This window comes from Musa acuminata, chromosome BXJ3-8, assembly GCF_036884655.1.
Source record: "Musa acuminata AAA Group cultivar baxijiao chromosome BXJ3-8, Cavendish_Baxijiao_AAA, whole genome shotgun sequence".
Taxonomy (NCBI): Eukaryota; Viridiplantae; Streptophyta; class Magnoliopsida; order Zingiberales; family Musaceae; genus Musa; species Musa acuminata.
Genome location: NC_088356.1, coordinates 13,795,188 through 13,821,595, shown reverse-complemented (window position 1 = coordinate 13,821,595; position 26,408 = coordinate 13,795,188). Strand labels below are relative to the sequence as shown.

The window sequence follows — 26,408 nt, the reverse complement described above, 5'->3', positions numbered from 1 at the left end:
TGACCGTGAGGACACTCGCACGACCATTAACTTCGATTTCCTCCCGGTGAGAGGAGGCTTCCATTTAGTGGATTCCAAATTTGACTCCACGACCGCCTTCTCTTCGTCTCCCCAAATAATTGAAATTGCCGTCGACTCCGTTCGAGACGAGGCGTGGGTCGATCGAGAGGGAAGATGTGTGGGATTTTCGCGTTCTTGAACTACAATGTGGCGAGGGAGAGGCGGTACATCCTCGAAGTCCTCTTCAACGGGCTGCGGCGCCTCGAATACAGGGGTTACGACTCTTCCGGGATCGCGATCGATGCCGATCTCCGTTCGCCTGTGACCATCGACAAGGGGGAGGGTAATGACGGCGGAGAGGAGGCGTCCAGGCTGCCATACAATTCGGCCCCGCCCCTCGTTTTCCGGCAGGAGGGGAAGATCGAGTCCCTTGTCCGATCCGTCTACTCTGGTGCGTTGAGAATTCTTCTGGTTCTCTTCGCAGATATTACTTGTGTCTCGATAATCTTGCCTATTCCATTTTTTCGGGTTCTTTTGAGTAATTGCCGCTGGGCGTAGGTTTGTGCTTTGCGAGAAAGATCTGATTCTGATTGTTTACTTGGATAACGAGTCGGTACTTCTTCTTGTGGTGACACTTACGGGGGGGCTGTTCCCCACCTAGGGAATTACCTGGGCGAAATTCTCGAGCACCATGATTTGATACTTGTTTAATTTGTTGTTTATTAGGCGTTTGGTTGGTTTTCGTTTGCTGTTGCTGTTGCTTTTGGGACAGTTAAATTGGTGTTGGACACTTAATTCGTTTGATCTATGGTGTCGCATGTTTGAATAGAATGGTTGCTTTCTGTTTTTTGGGAAATGTTAGATGTTTATGCTCCCTTCAGTCATTGTTCTGGATTTAAGTTCTGAATTAATAAGCGGTTTCAGAAATCGGTAGTTGTTGCCCAAAAATAAGCACAAATAATGATTCAGTGGTTTCAGTGGGCAGTACTGATTAGGAAATTTTGGACAAGTGTGTCAATGACTTTGATGTAACCTTTGATTAGTCTACTTGAAATATTATTGTGAGATATTGACATATTGTTGCTTATAAATCATTAACTATATTTTTCAATTTGACCCTTGGTTTGGTTTCCCTATCTGGATGATGTTCTAATGCCACAAATATGCTAATTTTACTTCGTATCATCAGAATCTAAATGTGGTTTTATTTACTTCATAGATTTGACGCTTTAGATGCATCACCCGGTCCTTAATGCCAGCTTTATTAGTATCTTCATAGCTGCACTGGGTCCTGAAACTGTTTCCTCAGAAGAAGGCCCTGTATATTGCTAAATGTAGTTGGTTTACCTTTCTCTACTTTTTCCTCTTCCTAATTTCTAACAATCAGACGTTTTATATAGAGGTGGATGCAATGGACTTAAATTTGGAAAAGTCATTTTCTGTTCATGCTGGAATAGCTCACACTCGATGGGCTACTCATGGTGTGCCATCTCCAAGGAATAGTCATCCGCAATCATCGGGTGCATGCAACGAGTTCTTGGTTGTTCACAATGGAATCATAACAAATTATGAGGTTTGTTTAAATGCTTAGTTTTCTTCATATATTGTGCTGCGTTTGCATGTTTTCCCCATCGTTGCTTATTTGCATATATTTAAGAAGTCCTGAGTAATTTTAGATTAAAAGACAACTTTAATTGTATGTTACCATATTTTCTCACCTTTCAACTTGCTAGGAATATGCAAATTGTTTCTAGGGAAAACATTCTTGTTTCTAGGGAAAACATTGAAAAGACATCTTGTCCATCCATGAGTTGTATGTTTGTGATAGTTAACAGCTAGTCCATTTGTTTCTCATATTCATCCAGAAAGGGGTTGGTGATACTTTTATATAATCTAGATTTGGATGATTGTAACTACATATGGAGTATGATGGAAAAAAATACTGCCAACTACTAAGAGTATTCAGTACAATTAAATTATTAAAGTGACTACAGAGAGTTGGATGCTTTGGAATATCAATCATTGATGACAGGTTTACTTGTAATTTGCTTAACGTGTGTATGATTGATGGATATTAACTATCAACAAACTGAGTAGTGTTAGGAGCAAGTAATGACATTTTATTTGTCTTTTATTTCTTTTTTGTTTCGGTTTGAGGGTTGGTTGAATTAGAAGGTCAAATATAAACATATGCTCAAGTAAAAACAATCACAGAGACTGTACTTGATTATTATGAAGATTGTAAGATCTGATTATAGTGAAAAGTTAATTATAATATGATAAATTTAAACAACAAAAAGGAGATACACTGAGCTAAATTTACTTCAACAATATCTTCTTAAACCTGTGGTTGCATATGCAATTTTCATAATCAGAATGTGGGTCCACCTATGTGCACTAAAATGCTGCTTATTGCTTTTTTTATTTTACAATCCTATAACATTACTAGTAAAGTTATTGTGGTACGTATTGGGTTGCCAGAGGACTAATAAAACCTTTTAGATCTTAATAATTTTTATTTTACTTGTCAATTGATAAGTTATTAGATAATTGCAGATATCATCTTATACATGAATATGAACTTAACCAAACTCAAACTGTTAGTAAATTAATTTTTAAGAAATGATAGAACAACAATATTTTAAGATGAATGCATTTGTGGGCACATATGTGCTTTTAACCGCATTTTAATCAAGTTGTACCTTGACCACCCATGTATTGGTGACTGCCTTTCAAACATTGCAGACTTCATTTTGGATCAGTAGAGTTGAAATTTACTGACAAGTTTTATTTATTGCCATGTCACTTGAATATTAGTAATATATTCTTTATTGTTCGCATACTTAGACAAGGTATAGTTTTGAACTTCCATCACATTAAGTTTTGTTGGAATGAAGTTTTCTTCTCTTTTGTTTTGTTCAGATCTATAAGCTGCAGGTGCCCTCCTATTTGAAATGGGAGAAAAATACATGCATCTTTGTTCAATAGCAAATTGAGGTTTCACTGTGAATGTTTCTGAATAGTTGTTTTATATTATGCTTCTTCAGGTTTTAAAGGAGACATTAATTCGACATGGATTCACCTTTGAATCAGAAACTGATACAGAAGTTATTCCAAAACTTGCAAAGTTTGTGTTCGATAAAGCTCGTGATGAGGAAGGTGTGTTTTCTTATTCCTGGAAATTTGTTTGAACTAGTTAAACATTATTTACTGTAGCCATATAATCGTTGTTTACCTTTCGATTTGTCTGTACATGCTGTTGCATTTTGATGAATGACTATATCATTACTATGTTTCTTTAATCTATAGAGATTGACAAAGTTAGTATGCCTGAATTTCAAGAAGATTATCTTTAATAATTATGTCATGATGGATACCCATAAATTGTTTAACCTTGCATGGTTTGGGAAAATGGCAAATGTAGTAAAATAAGTTTAGTTGACTCTCAACTTAATTAAGATAGGGCTATTTCCCAGAAAAACCCCATCTTTTTGGGCTCTTCCAAAAGATTTCCCCCATTTTAATTTTTCTCAAATGGTGCCCCTATTTCCTATAATTTCATAAATGCCTCTCGTTACTGTTTGCCACCTCCGCCCTATCTCAAGGCCTCACTAAGAGGCCCCATCGCCTGCCCATTGCCTGCCTTGTTGAATGCCCTTCTCTACTCGCTGTACCTCCGTCCTTTGCCTCATCCCACTCATGGGTTCCTCTCTGTTGCCACTTACACCAGCCACTAGCCTCTAAACTGCCACCTTTGTCCCTATGGTGTCGTCATGGAGCACCCCCTTGAACACCCCCTGCCTCACTCTCCGCCTCCTGCTCCCAACGCCACCTCTGCGTCGTTGTGAGGCTCTACCACAAGGCCTCACCACCTTTGTGTCATCAACACCATGAGGCCCCATCGTCTCCACCACGAAGCCCCACCACAAGGCCCTTGTCACCATCCTTGCCACCTCTGCTCGGCCGCGAGGCCCTCATCGCCATCTTCATTGCTTTTGCCCAATTGCTAGGCCTTGTCGCCTCCATGTGGCTGCCTCTGCCCTACCTTCTTCTCTTCTCTTCTCAAGGTGAGTGTGGAGTTAGTGTTGGGAGCAGGAGGTGGAGGGTGGGGTGGGGATGTTCGAGGGGGTGCTCCATGACAGCGCCATGACTATGGAGGTGGTGGCATAGAGGCCAATGGTTGGCGCAGGCGGCAGTAGAGAGGACCCGAGGATAGGATGAGGCGGAGGTACAGTGGGTGGGGAAGGGCGTTCAACAAGATGGGTGACATGGAAGTGGCAGGCAGCAGCAAGGGGCATTTATGGGATTATAGGAAATAGGGGGCACCATCTGGGAAAAATGAAAACAATGGCATCTTCTGGGAAAAGTCCAAAAGGAGGAGATTTTTCAAGGAAATCACCCATTAAGATACCATAACTGGATTGGCCAACAGAATATACAAAATGAGTTTGGCTACACATGTTATGCTTTATATAAAATTTCAAATAGGCATGAGTAGCAATATTTATGAGGTCACACAAGGCCCTTAGATAAGAAACTATCTGCTGCATTGTAGTCATGTTAGAATGGAAGTTGGCGTGATGGATGTAGCAATCTCCCAAATTCACCAAGTAACAATTCACTAGCGAGCTGAATTTATTTTGTGAAACATCCATCTACATTTTATCAAGCATTATTACAAAGTCTAACCAACTTTAATTGTTGCACATGATTTCCATATGTCTAATTTGGTATCATCCTGATCTTCACTTAGGTACAGAATGGTTTCAGCACAATTATAATGTTGGTTGAATTTGCATCATTCATGTCCAACTTAGTTTGGTTTCATTTCAAGTTTTCAATGACTAGTATTATTTTAGTCTTGCTTAGACAGAAACCTGCAAGTTTATTAGACCACAAATTCTATGATGGAGCAGTATAATATAGTGTGTTAGAGGAATTGTGCAAATTTCTTTTTTTAATTATTTTTTCCTGGTTGACTCCGAAAAGAAGGTTTCTGATCCAGGATACACTCATCAGGCTCAACTGCAAGTTCTGTTTGTTCATGTTGTCAGAATATTCAGAAAAGTTTATACTACTACTTTTCTTCTGTAAAGTTACTGGATAAATCTGGAAATGGATACTAAACAATTGCAAGATTAACTTGGATGTTCATATTTTAGTCTGGGTAGTCGAATGATTAAATAAAACTGCAGAGGAAACTAAGGGATCCAATTCTTAATGGGGGTAGTGTTTGCTGCAACAACTAATCATGTCTGGGTATATTGAGGCAGTTAATAGGAGTTCAGATTATGTTTTTTGATGTCTAGTTGATGATCATTTGTCCACTTGGGACTTTGTACTTAGCTTATTTGAGTTTGCAACTGTTCAATCAACAGGTATGCTAATCTTAGCCCCTTTCAGATAGTCACTGGATGCCTATCTCGAAACCTATGTGATTTAATTATTATTTTTCACAAGTTAGATCCAGTGAATTTGCTGAGTTCTTTGCTAAACACCTTTGTGATTTGCAAGCAAAAATTTGTAGAAAAAATAATTTTAACAATGAATATTATAATATCTATTTTAGTTAGTAATTCTATTTAGTTAGAAATTCCATGTAAAAGAAATACAAATAACCAATCACCCATAATATCTAATAGATCATTTTCGTCTTGGTAAATTTACCACCCTTTTGTAACTAACCATTTTTCCAAAAAAAATAAAAAAAACTTATGATATGTTTTTTAATTTAATATATTTATTTCATCATAGGTTGTATTATAGGAATTCAAGGAGAGAGCTGATAAATATAAGTTGAGACAAAGAGGTTCCAACCATGGATCATCATCATATCATGTCGATCGATGGTATTAGTCCTTGGACGAATCGATACGTACTGATAAGTATGGTACCATATGTTGGTATATGCCAATATATACGAGTTTTTAAAAATAAAGTTCAACCCTTTTTGTTCATCATCACCCAGTTTGGTGGTACCATCGCTTGACAGCTTGAAAAAGTGTGCTCTTGACTTTTCCAGCTCATAGGTGGTTCTACCTAACATTGGGTCACTGAATGGGCCTTCTACTTGGTCCAAAATAGTTCCAACTCAGGCCCAATCGGTATGTTGACTCTCGTAACTTCTGATCTCCTTCGTGTAATGTCCGATCCTTTGGCTCGATGCCTGAACTCATGGCACGAAGTCCTTCCGGCACTTTAATGATTCCTCCGGAACGACGTCCAATCTTCTGACATCTTCCACTCCGGTCCAACATCTGATTCTTCCTGTTTTAATCGAATTACCTTTCCTTGATCGAGGTTAGTCCTGCATCACTCAAACACACATTAGATCTTAACTTCATCAATTGATTTCATCATCAAAATCCGAGATTCAACAATCTCCCCTTTTTTGATGATGACAACCAATTGATAACAGAGTTTAAACTAAACTCCCCTTATCAATATGTCATATTGAAATAAGGTATCATTTCAGAAAATGATAATCGTTGACTTTCACATCATTACATACATCATAAAATCATGAGTATTGCATGCATAATTCCAAATCATAAATATTTCAAATCATCATGGTATCAAAATATCAAAGTACATTACATCCTACCATGCATGATCATAACTTCTCATTCTATGCATCATCATAATATAATGAGTATTGTATGCATTATAAAATCATCATAACTTCTCTCCCTTTGTCATCAACAAAAAGGAGAAAAGTACAACTAACAAGTTTTTGAAAAAGAATGCAAGATAGTTGTTAGGACCATTTTTTCTGTATTTTCAGATCTATGCAACGTAGAACTTGAGCTCTCATCCTATTGAAACTTGCTAAAGTGCTCCAACAAGCTCTTTTTGAAATCATGAAGGGTTTCTTGTAGCCGATTCTCAATTTTGGTTGCCAACGCTTCTATTAGTCGATTCTCAATTCTGGTTTCCAACGCTTCAATTTGTGCTTTCATTGAGTTATCGGCAGCCATTACGTACGACTGCAAATCTGTAATCTCAACTCCTGTTTTTGATGTCGGTCAAGGGCATCAATCACTGCCCTACTCGGTGTTGTTGTTGTGATGCAATCGGTGGTAGCATTATTGGAATGAAGGGTTGCTGCGAGGATGCGGGGATATAGCTGTGTTCGCTGCGTGGGAGGCAGCAATGCTTGTTGTGGTCGCTGCGTGGAGGGATCGTTGCTGCTGAGGGTTGGGAGGCAACGATGGTGGTGCGGCTGGGGGCAGCGTCGCCAAGGGCTTGCAGCTATGGTGGTTGTGACGACGCGGATGGAAGGCAGCGTTGCTCTGTCTCTACCACACTATGGAAGGAGGCGTTGGTGACGTCGATGTAGGCAGCGTTGCTTTGTCTCTACCACACTACGGAAGGAGGCGTTGGTGACGCCGAGGGATCGCGTGCGGTTGAGGACACGACGGTGCCATTGAAGTGGCCGAGGTTGAGAAGAGGAGTCGGTGCGTGCGTTGTCGAGGTTGAAGCGGCCGCACAAGAGCTTGTTGCGTTTCAGTTGGAGGGCGGTTGCGGTGGCGTTGCCGGGGTTGAGGTTACAGTGGAAAATAGGAATCGACGGTGGCAGGCTGGTTGGGGGGGCAGCGGCGACGGTGGTCGGTCGGCCGGGAATCAGCGCCGACTGTGGAGAAGGAGAGGTTGGTGGTCGGGGGGTAGCGGCGACGGGTGGGCTAACCGGAAGCAGAGGTGTGGCTGCGGCTTTGGAAGCTGGGGAGTGGCTACGGGCTTTTTTTTTTTTTTTGAGATGATGAACTGCAATGAGAACGTCGAGGATCGTTGCTCTGATACCAATTGATAAGACCCTAAAGTCTTATCGTAAAATGCTCTGATACCAATTGATAAGACCCTAAAGTCTTATCGTAAAATGTTCTGATACCAAATGATAATAGCGGAAAATGGGGTTCCGACTAGTTGGATCTCTAGGGCGGAAATTTTTTTTCGTTTTCACAGAACCCTAGAAGAATCCAAGGTAGAAGTGGCCTCAATCCAGCTCGATGGAGATGCAATCCAGTGGTACAATTAGTATGAAACTTTCCACGGAGTTCCTTTGTGGGAGCAGTTCAAAAGAGGGCTTCTTGTTCGCTTCGGTCCGTTAGAATATGAGAATGTTGATGGACAGCTCGTCAAAATTCGTCAGACTTCTACAGTGTTGGAATATCAGAGCAGGTTTGAAAGATTGTCAAATCAAGCTAGAGATTGGTCGGAACAACAACTTTTGGGTACATTTATTGAAGGGCTTAATCCAGAGATTCGGTGTGAAGTTAAGGCTCGTCAACCCCGCACTATGATAGTTGCGTTTTCATTTGCATGCCTGCATGAGGAAAAAATCAGCATGGAATACCATCGGAATAGAGGTGTTAATAAACAGGTGAGCAACAAGCAGCCCACCCTATTTACTCCCAGTTAAAATCCTATCACTCGCAAACTAACCCAAGAACTAAAAGAAAGATCAGCGAAAGGTTTGTACTATGATGAAAAGTGGAGTATGGAGCACCAATGTAAACAAGGGCAACTTCTGATGATTGAGCCAATTGGAGAGGAATCGGAAGCAGAAGAGTTAGACTCCGATCATGAAGGTGTGGAAACTGATGAAGATATTGAAGCCATCACACATATAGTGCATACATTGGCTGGCTACGCTAGCCCACAAACTATGAAAATCGGAGGAACTTTGAAGCATCAGCCTGTCACTGTTTTGATTGGTACGAATATCACTAATAATTTTATGGACAGGAAAGTTGTAGCCCGATTAGCTTACCACATTGAAGGTTGTGATAGATTCGAAGTAAAGATCGCTGATGGACGGATTTTTACTTGTGATAGCAAATGTTCAAAGATAAAATTGATTATACAGGGCCAGGAGTTTCTTGCAACGATTACTAAAAATGATGGCTTCCTAAATATATTGGATGATCTATTTTGAACCCATAATATAATATATTATTATTAGATTAATATATTTTAGATGTAAAATATAAAACTCTCAACTTTTATTAGAACTATAAATAAAAAAAAGGGGAATGCATTATTCTTGAAATCATTGATTAAAACCGAAAAGCAAAAAATCATCACAAAAAAATCATTAAGATCAATAAGCCATAAATTATAAAATTTCTCATGCATAATTTTAAAATATAAACTCATTAAGCATGATTTCATTAAACATAAAGCATATTCAATCAAAATCATTTTGTTTCGGCTAGTGAGTTTTGTGAAGTATGTTGGATCTCCGGTCATATGTCTTGAGCATCCACTATCAAGATATCATTTTTGCTCTTAGCTTTCGATTGTAGATATTTCTACAAGAAAAATGGGTTTAATATAGGTACCCATTTGACTTTGGGTCCCTCATGTTTAGATCTATCTATCTTGATTTTTGGCATAAGGTCATTTATGGTTCCTTTAGGAACCTAAATTAATTTGTGTGGATCATACTTTTTGAATGAACATTTATATGCAAAATGACTATGTCTATCACAAAAATTACACTTAACTTTAGGGCTAATATGCATTGTGGGTCCTTTAACAAATGTGGTTGGCTTTTGTTGAGTGTTACTACTCACATAGCCGATTCCTTCTTTTCTACGAACATAATTCTTATTGGCAAGAATCATGTTTAAAGATTTGCTACCAATTTCAAAATTTTCTAATGTTTGTTTTAGTGACAAATTTTCCTTTTTGCTTGAATCTAATTCTTCACATTGAGTCCAAAAAGTTAACATGTAATTATCATGCTCATTTTTTAGTTTTTCAAATTCACTAGAAAGAGAGGTATGATCCTTTTTTAACAATGTATAATTTTTGCCAACTAATTTAAATTCAATAAATAAATCATGGAAAGCATTAAGCAATTTATTGTAAGGTAAAGGAGTTTCGGTTGAGTCATTTATCTTGTCGTCAAGAGCCATTAAGGCGTAGTTTGTCACTTCGTCTTTATCGGTTTGCTCATCGTCTTCGGATACAGTTGATTCATCCCATGTCGAATTGAATACTTTCATTTTCTTTGGCAGCTACTTCTTTTTTAGTTCGTTTTTATTCTTAGATCCTTGTTTTAAGAATTTTTTAAGCTTTATTGTTAAGAGTTCAAAGTCATCATCACTTGAGCTTTCGCTCGAGTTGTCTTCTTTTGTTCTAAGTGCCAAATCCGTCCTCTTGTTGGGAAGGTTGTTCTCATGTTCGTCATGTGAAATACATGTCATTTTATAGGTCATTAAAGATCCGATAAGTTCTTCAGGCAGAAAATTATTTAGGTCCTTTGCTTCTTGTATTGCTGTTATTTTAGGATTCTAATTTTTTGGAAGGGATACTAATATTTTATTAACAAGTTCAAAATTAGAAAAACTTTTACTAAGTGCTTTTAGACTATTGACGACATCCGTAAAACGAGTGTACATGTCTCTAATGGTCTTACTTGGTTTCATACGAAACAATTCAAAATTATGCATCAAAAGATTTATCTTAGATTCTTTTACTCTATTCGTGCCTTCATGAGTTACTTCTAGTGTGCCAAATCACACGTGCAGTTTCACATAAAGAAATACGATTAAACTCATTTTTGTCTAAAGCGCAAAATAGGGCGTTCATAGCTCTGATATTTAAAGAAAAAGTCTTCTTCTCGATATCATTCCATTCATTCATTGGTTTGGAAGACTTTTGAAAACCGCTTTCAACAATATTCCATGAATCAAAATCTATAGAAAGCAAGAAAACTCTCATTTGAGTTTTTCAATACGTGTAGTTCGTCCCATTGAACATAGGAGGACGAATGATAGAGTAACCCTCTAGATTATCGATAAACCCATTCTCTTGGGTGTTAAACCAATTGAGAAAAACTTGGCTCTGATACAAATTGTTAGGATCGTTTCGACACTAAGAGGGGGGAGGAGGAGGAGGAGGGGTGTGCATAGTTCTGCGTCACTCAAACGCACATTAGATCCTAACTTCGTCAATTGATTTCATCATCAAAATCCGAGATTTAATAATAAGGATAAGAACTTGAATTTAATTTTTTTTTCTTCCATTGAGGAGCAACTTTGTTGTGCATTTCTCCGTTGAAAGAAGTTACTTCCATTGATCTTGAATCATCTATGAAAATACGAGATGAGATGTTGGATTAAGTGTCGGAACTCTCAGATTTCAGTAAAATAAATTGTCGAGATGACATTTATATTTACTTGCTTCTAACACCAAAATGAACGAAGGGATTCTATGGTCGGTGAATCATGATCCTTGATCTTAAAAATTTGTATCTCAATATGGTAGGTTTGTTGGACACCATTTGGGATGTGCTCCTGCGATATTGTATTGTTAACCATGAACTATTGATGCATTAATGTGGTAATCGTCGTTGCCTCATCATCATTAATAGCAAGTGTCCGAGGATACTCCTAAGGCAAGTATGATTGTGATATGTAGGACTGGGGAGGTTGGAGTGCATCAAAACTTTTGCCATTGCCATTGATTTGTTGTTCTTTATTGTAAAAATGATCAAACTTGAAAAAAAAGACCAACTATCACCATACATGATCCTCCATAGCATAAAACTGCAAATAGAGGCTCTCGTAGAGGCTCTATAATATGCTCAAAGGCATTGACTGTCTTCCTCTTCCTATATATTCCGATCATAAATAATATGCATGGATCCTCGAGCCATAATATAAATCTTGGATGGCATGTATAAAGTGCTACTCCTTCGTCCATGCTCTACCCTAAAGCTGAGTAGTTGGAACAATAGAATGGCTGGACTGCCACTGTCGCCATCTTGGTAGAGGAACTATTATTGATGTCGCTACAGAACTCAAGCAGCAGTGATTGCAAGGGAGAATGTGTCTTGTCACCAAATTGTAAGTGTTGCTTGTCAATTCTTTCCAATAGATTGGTCGATACTACTGTTTTTCCCTTCCCTTTCGTACGCTAGGCGAAGGTCTATGGTTACTGGGTGCCATGACCCTTACTAGGAACATTTAAGATGCTTGACACCATAAATTCTAGTCCTTGTAAAATCACATGAAAAATTAGCTCAAGAGCTGTGAACTATATCTTCCATCAGATTTTTGCATTAACCTAGTTATCAGTATTAGGGACATGATACTTTACAATGGGCTACAAGATAATATTTCACTTTGCTTCTCAATTACCCAACCATTACCACTTCTTCATGGGCTGTAATTTCTTTCCTTCCTTTACCACATTGTTTAAGGAAAAAAAAAAGAAATTAAGGATATCTTTGATGAACAATAGGTTTCCACTTGCAATGGAGAGTATTCAAAGTTTCTTGTCAAATGTAAAGGATGTCTAGATTCACAAAGGAACAATTCAAACGTTTAACTCCACTTCATTATTGTTATTGGATCTAGTTTCTAAGATTGCTAAAACTTTATTTTCCAAGATCATTGAAGCAGAAGAAAAAGAAAACTAACAGTGGAAAGTGTGAAAGAAATTAAATTTAAGTTTTGATTGGAGATTACATATCTTGGTCAAAGACTGTCTTTACAAGGAAGTTTCAATGTGATTGAGGATTCTAGAAAGATGAAAGTCCATCAATCAAATATATTATCAAAACGAAAGCTGTGTTTGCTAAAACAAATAAGAAATTTATCTTAAGGAAATTGTAAACAATTAATTTGTCTTGATGTAATCATATTTTTTCTCTATTTTTCATATTTCGTTTTCGTAATTGAGGAATCCTTATAAAGGAGAGGGGATTATATTTGGAACCCGAACATCAATCAACGGAAAGATGAATGGATGTGTTTTCCTCCTGTGTGTGTGATTTGAGGCCACTATCTTTCTTTTGAACTGAGTTTGCAAGATTTGGAGCGAGTCCTAGAAGTTTTCTATTTTGTATCTTCTTCCCATCACTTCAATTATCATACTACTTCAGTTTCACCATTACGTAATTCTCAAAAACGTCAAAGTCCCTCTTGTGCTTGACTTCTCCTTGACGATACAGGACTTTTACTGGACCATAAAGCTAGTCAAGAAGGGTAAAGTCAATGTCTCAGGACTGTTATGTGTTTGAAATTGCATCACTTGTGCTTTCATTGGTTTGAATCAAATTTCCTATGGATTGAGCATGCTTTATCATATAAGTATATAATCCCTTTCTGTTTTGCCCTTCTCTTCCTATTTTCACTAAATTTCTGTACCCCTAAGGCTGACCATGGTTTAGGATGTCCTATGCCAACAATGTTGAGTTTTATGTTTTTATCCATTAGGATGCACTTCATGTTGTCTTTCATGGAATAATTTTCATCATCTTTTGTTGAGGGTTCATGGTCTAGCTGTTTCAGGTTGTGTGAAATGTAGCAAACTTCATGTTCTATGTTGTGGAGCATAGATATGTTGCCATTATGTTCAATGTTTTTTAAGCCAGATGTGAAACCTCGTGCCATGTGATGCTCATATTCATGGTTTCCTTAATTTATTTTTATATCATATAATGGTGTCAGTTAACTATAATTGCTTGCTTGGTTGATGCCTTTGAATTCTTGATATTTTTTATTTTGCCTCTTATGGTTCATATTATGGTTGAATTCACTAAGAAACAATATAATCAAGGAGTCATGTATGTTTTCTTTGTGCCCTAGAAAAGGACGTGTCTCTCATCTTAGATATCTCAAATTTGTATCCACCTAATTGTAAGCCAATATTTAGATGATAACATAACACCTTTATTTATGAATTACTAGTAGAAGCCTATATCTTTTTTAAGCAGAATTTTACTTTTTATTATTTGAATAGCAATTCTGAACAAATTTTATATAAGCACTTTATTTATATATTTGTTGTGTTTTCTTTGCATACAGTATCTTGTTAATTTTGTTCTTGTGAATATTTCTTTAGTTAAAACATAATACTGCAACTATTCATTTTATTAGTTAAAATATAATAGTTGAACTATTGATTGTAATTCATGTTGATGTTGCAAGTCAAATTGCCATATCTATCTTCACATGTTTCTCTTTATGTCAATGTTTCAGGTGAACAGACTGTCACATTTAGTCAAGTTGTCACAGAAGTCATGAGGCAACTTGAAGGAGCATATGCACTTATATTTAAAAGTGCACATTACCCAAATGAGTTAATTGCTTGCAAGCGTGGTAGCACTTTGATCCTTGGTGTCAAAGTAAGTGTCTAGTTTATGCGTTGTCTTAAGTTGGTTTCATAAGATATTTTGCATGTTTTGTCTCCAGTTCTTTTTGTTGTTTTATGTGTTACTCTGGGTAATTAAAAATGCAAGACGGTTAGTAATGTAAGAAACTAGGAGAATAAAGCTTTGTTAAATTTTTATCATCATTTTGTAGGAATCTACTGTATATGAGGTTTGTTAACAGTTTATGCTCATTCGGATGATCTCACATTCACTTTTCAACTGATAATCCATATATGCTTCACTTGTCCTTTGCAATGTTGTCTTAGGTATTGTGATGGCCTTTTTCCTTCTTCATATAGTTTAAGAGGCCTTTTAGGAATCTACTTATTGTTTTTTATATGCTTTCACAATTAATACATGTTAAAGCAGATGGTTTGGTCGGAAGAAACTAAAATTGTGCGAGAAATTAATGTATTACACCTTCATATGATGAAAAAGAGCTGTCTTTTTGAAATATACATTTTAATCCAAAAATTTGTGTGCTAAATACAAAAAACATTGTGGTTTGCTTGCACTTGCAGGTTTCAAGCATCAAAATATTATTTGTTTATTGCTTCATTCTAGCTATTTAAAGTTCTATGAAATGTTTTGCCCTTGTTTATCAAGTTACATCCTTTTGAAAGTTATACAATTCAACTCTGTGCTTGTATTGTCATGATTGCTCATCGTTGCGTTCTATTGGCATCTCCTACTGTGCTTCTTGTGCTCTCTCTAGTTCTTGAATAGCCATGGTTGGCCTAGCTAAAGACAGATCTTGATAGCACTGTAAATCAGAGGTGTTTTATAAAATTATTAGCTTTTTGGTTGCATCTGTCATCATGAGGACATTGAAATATTTTGAGAATAATGTAGTAGGGAAGATGGTGGATGAAGAGAACAGAGCTATGTAGAAAGGGGCAGCTGCAGTTAATGATAATAGGATACAGGGAAGTAAGGGAGAAAAAAACATATGGGACAATACAATGGATGGAAATGAGAAGTAGGTGAGTGAAGAAGCTGTCTCATTACTAACATAAGAGAGATATTGGGATTATAGATATAGGGGCAAATTGATCATATAGAGTGGGTTGATGCACCTGTCATGTTACATTCAATACCAATAGTGGGGCACGAGGTACATATTGTATTCAGCAACTATTTTTTGGGTTGTAATATTGTAATTAATGAGACATTTTATAATAATCGAAGTAAAAGGATAAGTGACATGCAATTTTCTATTATTATCATAATATTATTAGATAAAGGGCCAACAGAATAATTCTTATAAATGTACTGCCAAATAGTTCAATACTTGTAATGAGTAATTAACTATAGATTAGATGCAAGTTAAGGATTCAATGAACTTGATGGTCCCAATATATTGGGGCTAAAGAATTCTGTTGCTTTTTAAATCAATATAGGCTAATATATCTGGAAGTGATTGCGCACAATTCTCTTTATAATTGGATATTACTTGCAGAGAACCTCTAATTTGCTAGTGACTAAATGGTAGTATCTCTCAACTAAAGTTACAAGAACTATTCTTAACTGACTAAATGAGGTTTTAGTCTTTTCTAATTGAGGAAGAGAAAACTAAATTGTCACCCTGACAACCTGACTTATTACCACTTATAATAATCTTTGATTTCCATTTCCAGTTCAAAATCTGGTTTAACATCGTATCCCTAATCTGGTTTGACAAAATTGTTAGTTGTTATGAAGTCTAACCGTCAATAGAACATAAATACTTGACAAAGAATAAAAGGGGAGTACTAGTGATGGTAAAATTATGGAACAGTATACAAAAACTCAATGTGCATATGGTTAAAATTCTTTGTGATCGGACTCTTGTTAATTTGGGGACAAGTTAATTTTCTCTAGACTGGTGTTGCAGCCATGTGTAGAACTATGGATATTTCAAATTTACTTGTTAGTGGTTTACAACTGTATGATATGGCCTATTTCAATGATACCTTGCAGAAAGAACTTTACTACCAGATTGACTTTTCATACTATTGTGTTAGGATCATTCAAATTCTGCTTGTAGTTGAGTTTGCATTAGACTAAGCAAGTGTTGCATCTGCTGAAAGGGTGTACAGATTGTTTAATTGATATTTTATTATGTTGGATATGTGATTTCCTCTATTTTTTGTCTATTAAAAAATTAAAAGCTTTTTATTGTATCATCTATTTTTAGTAGTTAATGGCAACGTTCTTTTCTTTTCAAGGAATTGTCTGATGATAAAAACAGTGGAAAGTTATTTCATGATGTAAAAGCCCTCACAAAGGATGAGAAACCTAAAGAACTCTTCTTTTCAAGTGACTTGTGTGCTATTGTGGAACATACTAAGAACTACTTGGCCATTGAAGATAATGAGGTTGTGCACATTAAGGTATGTCTTACATTTACCTCTTGCATTTTCTCTTTCAATATTTTGTAACTTTTACCTAATATTGTTTGTTGTGCCTTATGTCTTTTATTTTTTAAAATAATGATAGCAACTTGGTGGGATTCCCCAACAAAGAAATTTGTTGCCTTATCATGAGCTTGTTGCTGCACTCTCAAACCAACATTAATGTTATACAATGCTTCTATGCTTCGAAGAAATGATACTTCTGTTTGGTCTCCAGGAAGGTTCAAATCTTGATCATACTATTCTGTATGAGCCAGAATTTTACAGTCCGTTCGAGAACCAATATCAAATAAATAACTCAATAAGATTCAATGCAATTTTTATTTTATTTTATTCAGTGATATTGAATGGTACAGGTACGTATACCACTAAGTACACTGGTACCCTAATGGTCCAAAAGATTACTGAAATCGGTATTAGACTGGGAATCAAATACTTGGTCTCAATTTCTCAATTGTATCTCTAAACTAACTTGTGATAGGTTACTGTTAATACATTGCTTAAATTATGTGCTATGAGCATGGGTCTTGAACCAAAATTATTGTGATATGTAGATGCTTGCTTTAAGATTCTTGAAGTAATTGGAAGTATCTGCTTCCTCTGTTCTCAAGTCGATTGTGTCGGTGAATTTTCTTATGCTGTTTGATCATAGTTAATACTTATCTTTTTTTGTGTCAACAAAGTGATAGTGTGATGCTAGGGACTGAGGTGAGGAACTTTCTATCATGATTAGTTCTTAACAAAGATTGATTACAAGAGGTGTACTGTTCCCACTTTATTACTGAAACCAGCCCTAACAACTCCTAGGAAATATTGAAACAAATCAAGTTGATATCTCTAACCAACAGTTGTGGTAATGGCAATTGCCAAGGCAATTGATCACTGAACTTAGGTTGAGAGGGGTTAAGTCCATTTTCATGTTACTAGGTCAAATCATTTAAATTGTATGATTGACCAGATATCTTTCCTTCTTCGACTTTTGTCTAGCAAGTCTAAGCGTAGCCTTGAAATGCAAACGACGAATTCAAAGGAAATCTTGTTTCTTTGGCAATATAAAGTAATGGGTTGTTGTTATACAATGTGCCTGCTGGAACCCTCCTGTTAGCCCATGGCTTAGCTAAGGTCTCCTTGGCCATAGTTCAGCCTTTGGGGCATCAAAAAAGCTAAAAAAGGCTTAGCAACGTGGTTCAGCTTCTTACAACTTGGTGCAATCCCTAGAATTAAACATGAAATAGCTCTATATAGCCTGGTACATGTCCACCGTAACTTGGTAAAATCTGTCACAGGACTCTACACTATTAGAGATCAATTTAGATTTGGAAGAGAGTGGATATCAAGCTGTCTAGTGTAGTTATCTTAGTTCTAGTGAGAATGACGTTGCTGAGCAACTCTTGTTCATGGAAATGAATAGGGTTGACCAAGCCTCCTCACTACTATTATGAATAGACATTTTGTAAACTTTGAAGGGATTTTGGATTGATTTATGCCATTACTATTAGAAGCTGTTTGAGGGAGTCTTTAAGGTACTATTTTGAGTTGATCTAGTGTCTAATTATCCTGTTAGGTTAGTTGTTCAGCTCTGAGGAGCCATAGTCAAGAGTTTTAGAGTTCCTTTACAGTGTAGTTTTTTTGGTATAAAGAGATTTTCTTCCATAACTCGTATATAATGAGTACTTGTAAGCCTGAAAGACAAGCTTGAGATCTAATTTCTATTTTTTTCAGCAATTTACTATTTTTTCCCCTAGTATAAATTTCTTGGACGATTTCATTCCCCAAGCATAATAGCCCTAGCTATGATGAGTTTTTCTTACCAGGCATGTGCTAGTAGTTTTAGATGGAAGGTTTATTTATTCAAATTGTTTTGTCTGCATTGGAAATTGCTTAATTGTCATGCTTTGGACCTCTGTTCATTTCTCATCTTATGCACATCTCTAGTCCTTGCTGTTCCAGCTTGACATGTGTAAAGTGCTTGTTCGCTTCTTTTTATTGAATTTATATTTTCAAATATACACAAAAAGGATGTATCAGTGAATGGTGCATGCACCATGAGGCATCTAGAGGAGGGTGTATGTACTTAGTATTATCTCTGCAAGTAGGGATTGTGTTTGTGGATTCAAACGCTAATCACCTAGATCACAAAGGAGCATACCTCTGGATTTTCCATATCAGTAAGGAAATCCTGTGCTTTATATTTCTACAATTGTGTTGTTCCTAAATGTAGTATGCTGCTGCATATGCAACACATATGATAGTATATGCAGGATCCAACTTCGAGAAGAGATACCAACTTGGATTCGAGATGATCAGCTCCTATACATGTCTAGCCAGAATCAGTCCACGTTGGATGGGGTTTCTGGCTTAATAGTTGGCACCAAGCATTTCCTGAAGGGCTGCTGACCTTCCTAAGGCATCAAATAGGGACCAACCAGCGCAACTACAATAAAGAGTGGAAGCAATAAGGATATTTTAAGCATTTTTTAGTAATTATAGCTTGTTTTTCTATATAATAAAGAATTCCTTCGACATTGAGTTGTTTTAGTAGTAGCAAGCACTAGTAGCCCTATTAGTATGTGAACTTATAAGCCCAGTGCTCATTCTTAAAATGTTATTACTTTCTTTTATGTGATAGAGTTCTCTTGATTTGGTAGTCTCTTCTTCTCCCTCTTGTAATCTCTTTTGGAGGCTCTGCTTTCTTTTGATGTGATACAGCACCTATTAGGTGTAATTTTTAACTTATTACTGTATAGCACTGATTATGTAGTTTGTTAAACAATAGAACCATTGATGATTGCAACCATGAAGTCCTTTAGATTGCATCAGCTATGTTTCTGGTTGACAACCTTTATTTGTTTTTTTATGACTCATTATTTAAATACCTTTTTAGTTGAGTATAAATATCATTGCATAATCTCTTGATTTGGCTGTAGCATATACATAATGTATTTATTTATTACTTAAATAGATTTTGTATTGCTTTTTTTAACTTATATACTTATTAAAATACTTTTATGTGAACTATATATGTGCTTACATGTGACATATGTACTAACTAATTGGTGTGGCTGTTTCTACGAATATTGACTAGTCATATTGTTTTCATATTGGTTTAGCCTGTCAAACTGATTTTTTTTATTGAATGGTGATGTAGTCCAAGATGTTCATGCTCTACTTGAATTGGAACAGTAACTATTCTGATTTTCTTTTATTTATTCAGGATGGTTGTGTATCAATTTTGAAGTTCGATTATGGCAGAGAGAAGCCTGCATCAGTGCAACGAGCATTATCTGTGCTTGAAATGGAGGTTGAGCAAATAAAGAAGGGAAACTATGATCACTTCATGCAGAAAGAAATACATGAACAACCACATTCTTTAACTACCACGATGAGAGGCAGACTCAAAGATAATAGTGTTGTTCTGGGTGGACTCAAGGACCACCTGAAAACAATCAGGCATAGCAGAAGGATCATTTTCATTGGTTGTGGTACAAGTTACAATGCAGCTTTAGCTGCAAGACCATTTTTAGAAGAGCTCTCTGGTAAAACTGGGTTGGCTTGATATTTTAATTTTTAACTGCAAGATAAATACTTATTAATTGAATGTGGTTTTACTTCTAAAATAAGGTATCCCTGTCACCATGGAGCTGGCAAGCGACTTGCTGGATAGACAAGGTCCAATTTACAGAGAAGATACAGCAGTTTTTGTCAGTCAGTCTGGGGAAACTGCTGATACCCTACTAGCTCTTGAGTATGCTTTGGGAAATGGGGCATTATGTGTTGGTGTGACAAATACTGTTGGTAGTACATTAGCTAGAAGAACACACTGTGGTGTTCACATTAATGCAGGATGTGAGATAGGAGTTGCTAGTACGAAGGTAAGAACAATCAATTTTCTTTTTCTTCTCCACTGTACCATATTTTGCATTTCTTGTTCTCTTTGTGTCAGGCATACACAAGTCAGATAGTGGTCATGGCTATGATGGCATTGGCTATTGGAGCTGACAAAATATCAACTCAAGCTAGAAGAGAGGCTATTATAAATGGTCTTTCAGACCTACCAAGTATGATTGTTGCTGATGTTTATATCCTACAGGAATGATAGATGTCCGGCACAGTTTTTAATGAAAATATATTTTCATCATAAAGGCTGTATAAGTACATTGAATTATTATCAATTTTTTTATCATTTTGCTTGCAGAAAAAGTCTCTGAGGTTCTGAAACTTGATGGTGAAATGAGAGATCTTGCCAAGTCTTTGATAGACACTCAGTCTCTCCTTGTATTTGGCAGAGGATACAACTATGCCACTGCTTTGGAGGGTGCTCTAAAAGTGAAAGAAGTTGCACTCATGCACAGTGAGGGTATGCTTGCTGGTGAAATGAAACATGGTCCATTAGCTTTGGTGGATGAGACTCTTCCAATCATTGTTATTGCTACACATGATGCTTGCTTCAGGTCAGTCTCTGTTTGACAATTTTTCTTTTATAGAAAGCACCTGTTTTCTGAACATTTATTTACATGTTGCCAACAGTAAGCAACAGTCAGTTATTCAACAGCTTCATGCACGGAAAGGGCGTTTGATAGTGATGTGCTCAGAAGGAGATGCAACATCTGTATGCCCCATGGGATCTTGCAGAGTTATTGAAGTTCCTCAGGTTGCAGATTGCCTTCAGCCAGTGATTAACATTATTCCAATGCAGGTATGCCTATGGGTTAAATCTTACATATTTCTTGTATAATATTGGATTTATTGATATAAAAGATGCCTTGTACAATTACTCGAAACTAGGAATTACATGTGCAATTTTAAGAATGCCATTGCCATAGTAAGTTCATTTCTTATATCAATTATTTCTATATGCTGGGTCAAGATTTGGTTGCTTTATCTCTAGGCCTACCCATTCCTCTCTTTTCTACTCATCAAACTTCAAAGTAAATTTTTGAGAAAGCTAAATAGCAGTATTCGGTTTCTTAGCATTTCATTTAACAAATCAGGTGCTCTTTCATCTCTATTACATTTCCTTCCCAAAACCCTCTGGTCATATCCTCTCTTTGATTTCCATTGTCTGTGTGATGGTTAAGGTAATAAAGGATTGACCCATGTTCAGCATAAATTTAGTTATCTAATTTCAGTTCCCCTTGCTATTCGTCCTTAAAAGTAGGTGAAATTACCAATATAAGCAGGCAAGAAGCAAGAGAACTTTTAGATTTTCTTCTGGATATATTTTCACTGGGAAAAAGCTTTATGAACTAGAGAAATAGGAGGAAATTATAATAAATAGAAGACAGATAAGAAAATGGTTTGCCTAGGACAACTCTCCGGGAAACGTCATCTTTCAATCATGTTAAATAAAGAAGAATGCCTGATTTTTATGGTAATATTCTCCCATGTATACAAACTTGGCCAGACTCAAATTCCAAGTAAACAAGGTGTTGAAATCCTTATTTTATTAAAGGTTATATTTTTCTTGTTGCTGCTTGATTTGGACATGTTTAACCCCCTTCCCATTTTCTAGTTACCCTATACTTCTTTCATGATGATCAGAACCTGCCGGAATAATGCATTGTATCGTGTGTCTGTATGGTGGTATACACCGCACCCATACCATACCGATTCGACCAACGACCAGTACGAGGTACAAGGTCTACTACCGAGATCTGAAACTATGGTTTAGAGAAAACCATATAAACCAAAATATTACTGTAAGTTAAAACTTTTAAAATCATTGCTAAAGCAAAGCAGTCCAGTGACTCCAGTCCGTAACTGTTTGAAGCTAGTTTGGTCCAAAGAATCAAACCACTTGGCATCAAGGCCCACATTTGCAGGTCTCCTTTGTACTTTGTCTTGAGATTGCTTGGGTATTACATCCAACTACTTTCAAACCTAACTGATAGCCATTACAAAAAAATTTACTAGTCAATCTTTGAAATGGAATTCTAGAAGCTGGCTTTTCTCTGGGGCAGCACGTCGGTCAAATTGGGAATCCAGGCCTAAACCAATTTCATATTGGGCATTGAATTATACCTAAAGACTCACTTCATCTTTCCATTTTGCTATGGATGTTTTAGTGTAAACAATTTTATGTCATCTATGCCTGGAAGATATTATAGAAGCCATTTATTCATCTAAACAATTAGTGAAAAGATATAGTGAAAAGAAAATTTTGCATGTGATTTTTATTGACTTACAGAAAATCTTTGATAGAGAGTTAATATAAATTTATTATGAGACTGGAAAAAAATGAGGAGCATCTAGTAATTATATGATTTAAATAAAGATATAGATTATTAAGTGTTAATACTGCAGGAAATTCATTTAGTTAGTATTTTATGATCATGAGTTTATACATAGAAATGAATTTTATTTTTTACCTTTTCACTTTGCAATTGAATGATCATACTAATACAGGATACAACGTATTTATTAATAGGATAGCCTGCCAGGATTTCTTTATAATCATATGGCTTAGATTTGGTTACTCGTGGAGCACTATCAAATGTGAAACATATCAGTGTAATCTGCTTGCAACCCTAGTTTTTTTACATCCTAGACTGGTCCGAGATGATTTAGCAGTGTATAAAGTCAGGTATGTACCTAACACAGCAACCTGTGGTGCATATAAAATGTATTATAGGGTATATACTATTGGTGGCAACCAATGAATTGGGCAGGACACGTGCACATTAATGCCTAATCTTTCTAGTCCTGAAGGTTCATAAGAAATCCATTTTTTACTCGTTAAGTTTCAGTAAGGAGTACTTCATTGATAAGATTGTGTTTCTGTCAGATCTTCTGTCGGATCTGATTTGACCAGGCAGTACTGTAAATGAATGTTCGTCATCTTGCATGTGTTAGCAGCATATACTATCCAGTGCTTGCGTTTTGTCGGTTTAATTGCTGTTCGTATCCTATCCTTGCAGAGTGTTCTACTTAGGTGTAGTTTAAACAGATTGTGTTTAGCATTTTGCTTATGAAATTATTCTGCGTGTTGCAGTTACTAGCATACCATCTGACAGTTCTACGAGGGTACGACGTCGACCAACCAAGGAATCTTGCAAAAAGTGTGACCACCGAGTGAATGAAATTAAGTAGTTGTTTCTGCATCTTTCTCAACATTAATGTGAATTCATTTTAATATAGGGATGAGTTTCTTTATTTTTGAAGTCTTAATTTAACTCCTCTTCCTGCTACTGTGTTATCCGACTGTATAAATTCTTGTGCTACCAGTTTCTATTGGTTTTTAGATGATTAATTCATTTTTTTTTTTTTGGTTACTTTTTGCCTATACCTTTGTTTCTCTTATGTGTATCCTTTAAAAAATAGAATAAAAATCTATTTACATAATTTATAATATAGAATTTAATCATATATAAGCTCGATAAAATTTCATCTAATTTTTTTTTATCATTTTAAGGAATTGTTGAAACTATGTTATTGGTTCTCGAATAATCACATGGTCGTACGCATGCGATCTGTTGATGCGTGATCTAGTGAATTTTGATGTGATTTAATCAAAGTTTAAGTTGCATACCAACAGGGGGATATGATAGTGGGCGATAGATAGTGGGCGATAGAGAGAGAAGCTTGGGAATCCCCCATAGATTACGGATCCTTCTCTTCGTTTAGGGCTTCATCCTCCAAGACTCCTTTCGCTAACTCCTCTCTTGTTCGAGGGCGGTCCTCTATTGTGACTTCATCTTCTTCTTACAGATCCCACAAAGCATTGACAGCTACTTTGGTTGTGGGACCTATGATGACCAAAACAAGGTTTCCGGTGTCTTATGCGTAACATCGTCTTTTGGGCAGTGCTACTCTCGTCGTACAAGTGAGAAGGATTTAAGTTCTTTCTTTTCTTTTGACTCCGTTGCATATTTGGTGTGATTTTGTGGCTAAGAATTGAAAAGTTTCATATGATCCTTTAATTATATGGATATGCTGAATGGATTTTTTTTCTGTTTTGCTTCCAATTGGAGGAAGACATGGTGTTTGTCCTTACTTTTGCACCTTGGTCCTTCAGAGGCCAGCTTTTGCATGTGTACCCTTAGTGGCCGAATTTTAATCCTTTGACTGAGACGCTTAAAACTTGTTAGGTGTGAATTCAACTTCATGGATTGTCATATGAATATTATGCGTGCTTTTCAAATATTATGCATGCTTTGGGGTGACCCATTAAAATTGGTGATTGGTCTCTCAAGTTTGGCCATGGTAGTTTTTGCTAATATGCGTCCAAATCGATTTGTTTGTTCCTCAGGGGTGTGGATCGAGGCTCCTCAATTTGGATTTTTTTAATTTTACTTTTATGTGAATCTTCCATCCATATGTTTTTGATGTGGGTGCGTAGGTCATAAACGGGTTGATTGCTCTTCTAAGATGGATGATGGAAGTGATTTGACACCTTTGAAATTTATCATCTCTGTTGGTGGGGATACCCTTCAAGGAATCATCGAATCGTCAACCCTTGGGGAGAATTCAGACCTACTAAGAAAGGGGACCTATATGGCTATTGGATCAGAGCCCAAAGGCACAAAGAAGATAAAGGTCGATGATCGCCTATGATGCTGAAGAAGATGAAGGAAGCAGTCGGGTGATGCGTAGGTGAATGCCTCAAGGTGAGGAGACTTATGACAATGGAGTTAATATTTTATAAATTTTTAAGATATATGACAAGGTTACAATGGATCCGAATTTTGAATTGGATGAGGCACTGCTTGTTGTAGAAAGACAACCTACCTCTCTTGATAGAGACCTTGAGGAGTCAAATGTGAGCTCGATGCAAGCTGGCATGACATAGTATGATGAGATTATCATGAGGGGCCCAATGGGTTTACCTCCTCTCTCTATCTCATAGTAACGGTTGGGGATGAGGGGGGACCTATAAACTATGACATCTAATATTCACACCTCTTAGATGCCTATCTCTTCTCCGTTTACTTCTCCTAGGGTTGTTTTAGAAGGGGATAAATTTGAGAAATGGTGGTTGATGTTCAGCAGATCTTTGATGAGGTTCCTATGGATTTGTTTCTAACTCATATGATAATTAAAGTAGAAAAGGGACCATTTGGGTCATCTTCTACTCTTGAAAAGGGAGGAACTTGAGGACGACGTTAGGCAAAGGGCAGAGTGAGCATGTTGGTTGAGTGGTTAAAGTCTTTGAGAGGATGGGGCAGCTCATACTCCTCATGCAATGGTGCCTTGATCGGGTGTCACCTTTCTATAGGGATGTGCTCGTTCTCCTTTCTTTTTTTTTTATGAATATTATAAATTAGAATTGTCTGGGCTAAGGCATAGGGCATTAGTAGATTATCTTTTGTATAGTGTTAGGATTAATCGAATTTCTGTAATCTTTTAACAGGAGACCCACTCGAATGAGGGGGGAGTCAGGAGCTTAGCTAAGAAGTTAGGGCATCTATGGTCAACTTCCACATTCCTGACGATGCCTTGTTGTGGAATACTTAACCTGATATGGGCCCAAGTGATATTTATCCAAGCTCACTGTTTGCATGCTGTAGTTCAGTACAAGAATTCTGATCCATGGTTGTTTTCGAGAATTTATGCTAGTGTTTTTGTTCTGAATCATCATCTTATATGCGGTGCTTTAGCCTCTATTAATCTTAGTGATGATCTATGATTGCTGGTGGGAGGTTTTAATTGTAGGGATAAATTGGGAGGGGTTTCATTTTTCTATTGTTCTTCGATTAGGCACTTCAATCATTTTTTTTTTACCGTAGCAGCCTTATGTGATTTGGGTTTCATTCGTGCTAAGTATCCTTGGAGCAATAATCGTAAGGGTAATGCAAATATATTAGTTCATTTGGACAGAGTTTTTGCAAACTTTAAATGGTTGAATCTTT

At 36.7% G+C, this 26,408-nt stretch overlaps 1 protein-coding gene across 2 annotated transcripts; it reads left to right on the top strand.

Annotated features, from left to right (window-relative positions):
- LOC103973584 (glutamine--fructose-6-phosphate aminotransferase [isomerizing] 1) lies at window positions 1-23,831 on the top strand. 2 transcript variants are annotated; one of them, XR_010498973.1, is made up of 12 exons: window positions 39-451; window positions 1,401-1,573; window positions 3,048-3,159; window positions 13,995-14,140; window positions 16,375-16,539; window positions 19,775-20,096; window positions 20,182-20,432; window positions 20,504-20,618; window positions 20,756-21,011; window positions 21,088-21,256; window positions 22,988-23,143; window positions 23,552-23,747. XR_010498973.1 is itself a non-coding variant. In XM_009388200.3 (11 exons), the coding sequence occupies exons 1-11, from the start codon at window positions 175-177 to the stop codon at window positions 23,633-23,635; spliced, it is 2,070 nt and encodes a 689-aa protein (XP_009386475.1). In that variant the 5' UTR covers window positions 1-174; the 3' UTR covers window positions 23,636-23,831. The 2 variants fall into 2 exon arrangements, 1 of the variants encoding a protein (XP_009386475.1); XM_009388200.3 differs by lacking the exon at window positions 22,988-23,143 and having other exon boundaries at window positions 1-451; window positions 23,552-23,831.
- Window positions 23,832-26,408: the final 2,577 nt, after the last annotated feature.